The sequence below is a fragment of the Macaca nemestrina genome, chromosome 7 (assembly GCF_043159975.1).
Source record: "Macaca nemestrina isolate mMacNem1 chromosome 7, mMacNem.hap1, whole genome shotgun sequence".
In the NCBI taxonomy this organism is placed as follows: Eukaryota; Metazoa; Chordata; class Mammalia; order Primates; family Cercopithecidae; genus Macaca; species Macaca nemestrina.
This window is the reverse complement of record NC_092131.1, coordinates 164,756,025-164,765,734: the sequence shown is the minus strand read 5'-3', so window position 1 is coordinate 164,765,734 and position 9,710 is coordinate 164,756,025. Positions and strand designations below refer to the sequence as shown.

The following is a 9,710-nucleotide window of genomic DNA, read 5'->3' as shown; positions in this document are numbered from 1 at the left end:
AATTCTTAGGTTATTGTTGATAGCTCCCCTGTCAGACAGATTATATATCATTTTCGGTGCAGGAGGGAAAAGTTTTCTTTGTCATTCACCTGGTTCCGTGAGAGAACAGTGAGGATTAACAAAAACGAAACCCCTATAAAACATTGCAAATACTTTTTCTTTTCTAATATATCATTTTCCAAATTTTAACTGGATCTAAATTGTAAATCGAATAATATCTTTAAAGTTATCCTCTAGTCCCATTGCCATGACGATATCTCTTCCTGGTAACTTTCCAAAATAGAATGCAATGTGGTGGGGTGTTTTGAAATTCAGGGAGCTTGGATTTGGTTTTGATTTAGATTTAGCCCAATGACCTTGGGTGAGTTCACTAATCATTTCTGAGCCTGGATTTCCCCTTGGGTGAAATGAGGGTTTTAGATGTGATGGTCTGTAGGATCTCTTCTGGTTCACTAAACTCAGCATTTGATACAGTATTTTTGTTTATTTGTTTGGTACATTTAATGTTTTAAAGGATGACACAGCTGAATATAAACAGCATTATGGACGTGACTGAGGTGGAAGGGCAGTATCATTTTAAAAGGTGAATTACAGAGAGCCACCTACTTATGTGGTGAAGGAAAGGGGGCAGAGGAGCAGATGGACACAGAGACAAGCTGTCAATTGCCTTGCTCTATTTTCATTGATTCTTGACTTCAGTCTTCTTTCTAGTAGAACACCAAGACAAGAGCACTGTAGAAAAACAATTATTCAATTTCAAAACTTGCTTTACTGAGATTATGTTTTGCTACCATAAACTTGCCGCAGAAATACGTTATAATGTGAGGCAAATTTTGCACTGTCTTTTGAATTTGGTAACCTTATATTTTACCATGCCCTCCACTAAAGGAAAAATCGGCCACTATCATCACAAAGCTTTGGCTTCCTAAAATATAAACACAATGTCTGCTTCTTTCAATGTATTTATGTCATTGCTTTGATTTTATTAATTAAAACTCTCCTTTCTAGAAATAGTATATATCCCACAATTAAGTTTGCTTCAAAATAAACCAAATTTCAAAAGGATCAAAATCAATGAAGATAATTTAAAAAGTAGAAAATGGCTTCCACAAATCAGCTCTCTGGTGTAGTGTGCAATACTCTACGAGGCCTGGAAAGCTTCCTAATCTAGTCATTTGTCAGAGTGTAGGTCAAATGATTTGCTGAATCTAACTTTTATTGATCAGATGCTGTTTTAGGGAGCATGCGCTGAACATTACTGGTAAAATGATAGACTTTTCTTGAATAATACATGGTTTATGCCTTAAGCAGAATGATGTTAAATGCACACACACACACAGACACACAGACACACACACACACACACACCTTTCAAACCTAAAATGGAGTAGACAACTGAATAAAAGAGCGAACTTCCATCATAGTACAATAGTAACGTGGAGAAAATGAACTGTTAAATCCGTGAAATTCATTTTCTTTGTACAACATTAAAATATATCCCATAAAATGGCAGAGCAATCCAATAGAAGAACAGGCTCTGAAAAGACTAATTTGTGTGCAACAAGGTTATATATTTAATAGAGTTCTATAGTTTTGATCACATTTAGAATTCTATTGCTTTTTGTTAAATTTTCTCAGAATTTTTCAAACTTTTTATCATTTCTTTGAAATATGTGAGTCTTTTAATGTATAGATAATTTATTCAGCACCTACTTTTAAATGTTCCGTAGGCGTAATTTTTCTATTAAGTTTTTTTTCCCTAGCTGCTTTTACTTTATCTCAAATAGATTACTCATTGTCAACAAATTATAACAGGACTGATCTGTTAGAGGATCAGTTCTTAGCTTCATTTCAATATTTTAACTATTTGCATAATAATTTTGCAGGAAGGAAAGTTTCTGTGACTCATTGTTTCAGGAAAATGGTCAGAATACTTTTAATATTATTAATTGTTGTATTTATAATAGAACAGAAAATAATTTCTTATAATATGAACTTATGAATATGAACATGAGGATGTTTATGCCCCTGCATTGTTATTTTTCCCAGAAAATGTTTGAACAAATTGAGGGTAATTAAGTATGAATGAAGATAGTTACGTTATTTTTCAAAATGAAACAGACTTTCAAATAGCTCTAAAGGCACAAGCTTTTTTCTATCTTTACTAATATTACCAATTATAAAGATTTATTTTATCCAGAGAATAATATTTTGTTTACAAAAATCCATAATGATGCTTAATGCTGTGTTAGAAAATATATTTTTACCTCAGTCTGAACTACATTAAAAGTGTTCTGCCTTAAGTCTGTAGTCAATTATAATTGTTTGGTAAAAAATATTTATCTGTGTAAGGATATAGTGCTTATAACAGGAAGAAGTGGGTTCTCTGATAAGCATGCTAATGTGGCTGAAAACTACAAAGAGAAAGAGCATTTTCTTCATGTACATTTTCTGCATTCTTTTTCCTTTTTTTAAACAGAGAATATTGGGCTGTTTCCAGTTAAATTGAAATGTGGCATGGAAGTTATCAATCAAATGTAATTATTTTGTGCAAAACAGTATCACATGCAAAATTAGCATGTGCAACAGGGGAAAAGCGTCAGAACATATCACTTGTTCATAGGATAGCTCATCTCTTGTTGAAGTGATGACATTCTGGAAGCATTGCTCTGGGCTGCCTGGTATCACCCACTTTGGCCCTCTTTCCTCAGGTTCATTTCCCTCAATGGCTGCTTTTGGGTGCTTTCTGTACAGGATGCAGAAGGGGAATCAGAACGGAACTGTGTAAGGTCACCAGTACCTTCTTCATGGTCCTACCAGGAATCTTTACCTCAATCTCATTTAGACAGCACCAACTAGCATTCTATGTGTACAGTTTTGGCAGACGGTGATACAGAAGGCAAAGCATGATTCCGCAGTTTCCCTCATACCATTTCCTCATGCCTCTCCGCCACACACATCCCATGTGCAGCAGGACTCTGGCTGCCTGAGGCCTCATGCATCGTGGCATCCAGTGGAGCTTGGAAAGTCTTCACAGCTGACTTTGGGCCTGTGTCTTCCAATAGCCAGCATCCTCAACAAGACCTTCGTGATAAGGCCTCGCCCACCTCTGCTGTGTCACACGCCTTCCCTCCCACTCCCAACCCCAGACACCTTGACTCTGATCACTCTGACCTTGTCTCTGTTTCTGATGCATGCTTAGCTCTTTCTCAAGTCTCAGCTGCTGGCATCTTTGGCTCTTCCTAGAGGCCTCTTTATATCAGTCCTCACCTGTGCTAATATCACGAATCCTTTCAATTTCAGCTTCACAATCATTTTCTCCAAGTTGCCTTCCTCTGATGCCTCATTCTAAATTATTATTATTATTTTATTTTATTTTTCTGAGACAGTCTTGCTGTGTTGCCCAGCCTGGAGTACAGTGGCATGATCTCTGCTCACTACAACCTCTGCCTCCCGGGCTCAACCAATTCTCCTGCCTTAGCCTCCTGAGAAGCTGGGATTACAGGCATGTGCCAACATGCCTGGCTAATTTTTGTATTTTTAGTACAGCTGGGGTTTCACCATGTTGGCCAGATTGGTCTCAAACTCTTGACCTCAGGTGATCTGCCCTCCTCACCCTCCCAAAATGCTGGGATTGCAGGTGTGAACCACTGTGCCTGGCCCTCATTCTAAAGTTGATTTTCCCAATAACTCCATTAAGTTAATCTATCTCTTAAACACCCTATTTTTATTCTTCACAATTCTCATTTTCCAATGATTTTTGTAATGTCTGGTGCCCTGATTAGATTGTATGCTACATAAAGTCAGGGATCTTTCTTTTCCACCACTGTATCCCCAGCACTTATTTCAGCGTCTGATGTTTAATAGATACTCATTAAATTTTGTTGAAAAATTAAAATGTGAGCCGCAGATTGAAACTAAGACATCTATTCTTACTCATATTCTTACCCCACCATGACTAGCCTTCCATTAATATCTATAGAAGTAAAGCCACACTAAAGAGGTCCATCCTGAAAGAATAGTGGTTCTAAATTTTACCTCCTGCAGCATATAATTTTCTTTTCTGATTTTTAAAATCTTGGATTTAATGACTAAAACAGTCCTTTTTGATAAAGCCCAGAATGTTTATTGTATAAGAATCTATATCAGAATTAAGTTGGGATAAGTACTAACCTTAAGTTTCTCTTACCCAAACAGGAAAAGTCCTTCATGACTAGCATAGTAATAAGCCCACATTGTACACAGCGTGGAGGCATGCTGGGGGTAAATGCAAGATTTCTCATGCTAACAGATGGAGAGGTGAAACCCCACCTTCATTACCCTTTTGCCTTACGATGCTGGGCAAGCTTCATAAATACTTTGGAGTCTCTGCTTTCTTATCTGTAAAACAGAGGTTAAAAATAGTACTTATCCTTTATTTTACCTGCCTGTTTTGTTCACTTCTCTATCCTATCTGCAACTTTGAACCAGGTTTGTCTCAATACATATGTTAATGAATAAATAACTTAGCACAGTGCATGTCAAATATTTAATAGAAAATGTTTGATGTATTCAGGCTATGGCTTTTATTATTATTACAGATCTATATCTATATCTGTATCTATCTGTGTATTATACCGATTGCAGTGTCTGATACAAAGCAGGGTCCCACTAAATTGCAGTATGATGTAGTAGGAAGATTTTACTAATAGAAATGGCCCATAAAAATTCAATGTGTTTTCTTTATTAAGCCCAACTTCACAGCGAAAACAAGTGGAAGGCCCTACTGAAGGCCTGCTCTGATAGAGTGTATAGAGGCTGCCAGTAATTATTCTCTGCAATTTGCTTAATTATACTCTAAAATCAGTGCTGAGTTATTTTCTTTTCTTATTATTTAAAATGATATTATTTCTAAAAAGATAAACTGACTATGCCAAATGCAACAGGGTGATCAAATCCCTTTCATAGTATCTTTCAAACTATGAAGGAATACACACATATATAATGTAATGTATAAAAACCATATAAATGTGTTTCATATACACAAAAAGGAAAGGTGAGGAATTTTAAAACAGTACACATATGACTGACAACAAGAGACCATTTTGTAGGACGGTGTTTCCAAGGGATCTCCCCATTTCTTGTACCCTATTTTTATCACTATATATGTGTCTCATTTGTAAATTGTTGCTTCATCAATTTGAGATTTATTACAGCATCTTGGTAGAGAATTTGTGATGATTTCATCAGAGTTTTGACATAGCTTCCCTAGTGTAATTACTGTGGTATCCAAGGAGATCTAAAAATTATACACATTTGAAGCTATTAAAATTATACATTATATATTTTGGCTGTCATTAGCAACATGATACAATCATATCTTATGTGGTAGAGGCTATATAATGTTCATTCTTGTTGGGCAGACATAATGAATCTTGAAAAAAATATGAACGCAGCATGGCCCTATACGTTTCATAGAGGATAGGAAGTGTTACTAAGTGGTTAAAAGCACAGGCATTGGCATCAAAACTCAGTTTTCTCATCTGCAAAATGGAAGTAATTAATAGTAACGCTGACAGAATTGAGGTAAGGATTCAATGAAATAACACATGTAAAATATTTAGCATATTACTTGGCTTATTTTAACACAAAGTATGTGTTAACGTCACAATTCTGTACAGGAACAATTGGTGTGTGAAGTACATTTTGTTACGTAAAGCATAATGAGTGTTGTAAAATTGAAGACCACAAAAATGAGGAAGCATCATCACTTCTTTCCAAATTATCTGTGAATATTTGCATAACTAATAAGATTTCAAGGTAATGGAGTGGGTTTGGCTAACTAGGAAGGTAGTAGGTCAGGAGAACAAAACCTGGCAGAAGATTTAGAGTCAGGGGTGGGAGGAAAGGCTGCATATTATAAAAATGTGCCAGAGGATTTGATGCTTGTGAAGTGAAAATACTCCCTTGTAATAAGTTACTGGTGGCTGCTGTTAATTTGAAATTTAGTGACAAGCCATGATGTTGCTACAGTCAGATGTTGATCTACAGAGGCAATGGGTCCAACTTCTGGAGAATGTTTTTTTCTATCTAGCAGTAATTTAAGCAGTGTGAAAACCTGTGCAAATGCTCTTTTGGGTCATTATACTTTTGCACATCATCCATAATATATTTGGAGCTGGTAACACATTAGCCTTGTTAAATTTATTGGCTTTTCACAACTCATTTTTGAAAACATCCACACTTTATCAAGGCTGCTGCTTAAATCTAACATATTTATCATAAGGAATTTTATTTATCAAATTTTATTTGCTGTCAAGGGAGACCGACATGAATACCATGTTTAAAAAGATGTCGATTGATGTGAGAAAAGAAATGCAAGTCCTGGGCTGGAAGCTCAGTGGGTTGGAGAAATGTAAACGTCCCCTACATTTTATCTTCACATGACAAAATGCATTATGGTCAAAATAGGATTGTCTCTAAATTGCAGCTTTCTAACATTCTAAAACCTGCATAATATAAGCCAATGCTTTTGGTTAGGCTTTTAAAAAAATTTAAAAATTCCTTGAGGAACCATTTTGTCATAAACGCTACGAGGTCATTGTAAGCCTCTTCTTTCTTACAACACTCTTTTATATGTAGTTATTTCAGATACATTAAAGCCAATTATAATTACCTTGGCTATATCAAACAACACCTCCTTACACAAGAAGGACGTGATGTATGGGGTGCAACATATACTGGTGTCAAAAGCAAGTTATTTTCATCAGACAATTAGAGTTGTCTTTGACATCAGGCCTACATTTCCCACCAATTAGTACAAACTGCAGGGTGCAATTCTAGAATTCTGCAGTGCTAGCAGCCAGTGCTACTAAGTGGAATTTAAGGCATTTAAATGCTGTAAGGTCCAATAAATATTCTGCTTTAACTTCCATTGGTTCAAATCAATAGTCTGTGTTGTCTGCACATCATTTTTCCTCAGCAAGAAAGTGCATATGGATTTTATTTTTTGTTGGATATTAATTCTTCTTGCCAATAAAATGCTTAATTTTCATTTTAACTCTGTCTCTCTCCCGCACGCCACTGAGCTGCGTATCAGGCCACACTTACAACCACTAGTGGGGGTAGAGGTGAACGTCAGTGGAAGACTTCTATAGAAAGGAAGTGCTCCGGAGTGAAAAGTAAAATTGACTTTTTATTTTTGTATTCTGTTGAGTTGTATAATTACTTTATATTGTTTAAAATTATTATATTGCTGAGGTAAACACCATGTAAGCAAACAATGAGCATTGCTCAATTTTTTTGAGGATTTGATTTCTCATTTGAGAATCATATGAAAGAAAACATATGTGACTATAGGCTACTGAGACTAAGGAGAAGATGTGTAGATTAACCAGTTGTTTTGCCTAACTGGCATCTATAAGCTAGGCTGCCTCATTTTTATTTACAAAATCAACCAGATTGATCAGCTATTTTGGCAACTGTTAATATGTTTGCGTCTCATCAGTTTCCAGCATAACACCAGACTTTTTTTTTTTTTTTTTTTTTTTTTTAAGGAACAGTATACAGCCAGGTCTTTAACTGGCTTACCCTCACATATCGTCGTCTTAATTTATGTTACTTAGGAGATTTAAGTATTTTCCTTAAGTTTCAAGATTTCAAATTTATATAGTCAACCATACTTTTTAGGCATTGTTTCCAGAGTTCAAGTATTGCCCTTTCAGCTAAGTCACCTGAGAGTTTTATAAAGAAATGCACAGTTCGCTGTCTGTATCTGTGGGTTCTGTATGAATGGGTTCTGCATCCCTGGATTTAACCAACTGAGGATTTAAAATATTTGAAAAAAATTGCATCTGCACTGAACATGTACAGATTTTTTCTCGTCATTATTCCCTAAACAATACAAAAACTATTCACATAGCATTTACATTGTATTAGGTAGTGTAAGTAATCTAGAGATGACTTGAAAGTATACAGGAGGCTATGAGTAGGTTATATGCAAATATGCTACCTTTTACACAAGAGACTTGAGGATCTGCTGATTTTGGTATCAGCAGGTGTCCTGGAACCAGAGTCCCCCACGGATACGAAGGGACGGCTGTACAAAAAGAAGGGATGGCCTCATTTTCAACTGGGATCTAATACCCCTCCCCAAACACCAAGAGTATGAAGCTATCCAAAATTACTCTTCTTAAAAAAGTCCTCTCAATGGGAGAGGACTCTGTGAGGTGGCATTGTAAGTTATGGGCCATGCGGTCTGTTGTAGCTGTACAAGATTGTAGGTGGAACATAGAGTCCACGTGGAGAGTAAGGGAGAAAGATTCTGCAGAGTTGTTCAACAACACTGTGTCCAACGCAGACTAAGGCAGTTCACCTCTCCTCCTAGAAGAGATTTTCATACTCTCCAAATCCCTTCTCTTTTTCCTCAAGGATGTTTATAAGAATTTTGGAAAGAATATTATACAAATAGAGCTTAGCCCATACACTAAAAAGAAGTGGAAAGACATAGTCGGTCAAAGATGGGTATTGGTCATTTGTTTGTTTATTCATGTAGTGTTTATTGGGGGACTACTGCGAGTGTGACAATGTGGAGATGAATCAGAAGTGGATCCTGACCTGAAGAATTTGTGGTTTAGTGCATCTGAAAGAAGCACATAAATAACTACAGTACAATATAATGTCTGATTAGTGCCACAAGGAAGTCACAAGAGGAAATGCTACAGGAGTGTTCAGAAAAAAAGGTGAATACTTGAATGGACAGTCAGATAATTAGCCATTCCACTCATGGTCTGAGTGGTTTTTGATCCAGTCCCTTGGTGTTTCAATTTCTTTCCACTGCCAATATTAGGGAACGATAGTTGTTTTAAATATGAAACAGTATGTGTGAATAATAGTGAGTTTCTCTGCATTGAAGTGTCAATTTAAGGTGTTGAAGTTCTAGTAAATGAACCACTTGCAGTGGTTGCAATATAAAACATACCTATCAAAAGGGAATATACTTATAACTCCTTGATCATTGATAATTGTTCAAATTGCTCCACTTTGGGCAAAAATCAACCCAGAAAAGAGAACTTTATCCCCCAAATTTATCACATTATGCCTAACAAAACCTGATAGCAGACTAGCTTCAAAGATAAAGACCTTAAAGTCATAGTTGAACAAGAGATAGGAACTGTCTCTTTCTCCTAGGGTTTGGGGCAGGGCGTAGCTAGGTCTATACAGGCACCCCCTTTTCCCTTCCTAGAGTAAGAGGAAGCAAATGTCATCATGTGATTCAGACTTCACTTGTTGTAATTATTTCCAGCATCACTCACTATCTGAAATCTACCAGAGCACCTAACCAGGCATTGCATTTAAGAGTTACAAGCATTATTAAATCGAGTTTATGAGTCTCAATATTGTAACCACCCTGCGCCATAACCTGTGGTTCGAAAGACATCCTAGTAGCCATCACCCTAAACTCAGGCCCCTGAGAGAGGGGAAAGCAGTGGTTTTACGAAGCAAACTATGGCTGCAACTTTACTGTCATTTTAGCTCTTCCTCAAATTTTCCTTCTCCCAGAATACTCTTATGGAATCTCATCAGTGCAACAGCTTCCTTTCGAGTGGCACTGAGTGTATCTTTCCAATGGTGCATGGAGTATATAAGCTCATAACACCCATTAGCATTAATGGGAGTTATCCGTGTAAATCCCCTCACATCGATTAGAGAATAGGCCCCTTTTGATTTTA

At 36.5% G+C, this 9,710-nt stretch overlaps 1 protein-coding gene across 1 annotated transcript in view; it reads right to left on the bottom strand.

The window, feature by feature from the left end:
* Positions 1-447: 447 nt before the first annotated feature.
* LOC105492632 (uncharacterized) overlaps positions 448-9,710 on the bottom strand; it is a 121,736-nt gene continuing 112,473 nt past the window's right edge. Inside the window, exon 7 of the mRNA XM_071099258.1 lies at positions 448-732. Coding sequence (XP_070955359.1) covers positions 607-732 — 126 coding nt within the window. The 3' untranslated portion in view covers positions 448-606. The remainder of the gene's footprint in view (positions 733-9,710) is intronic.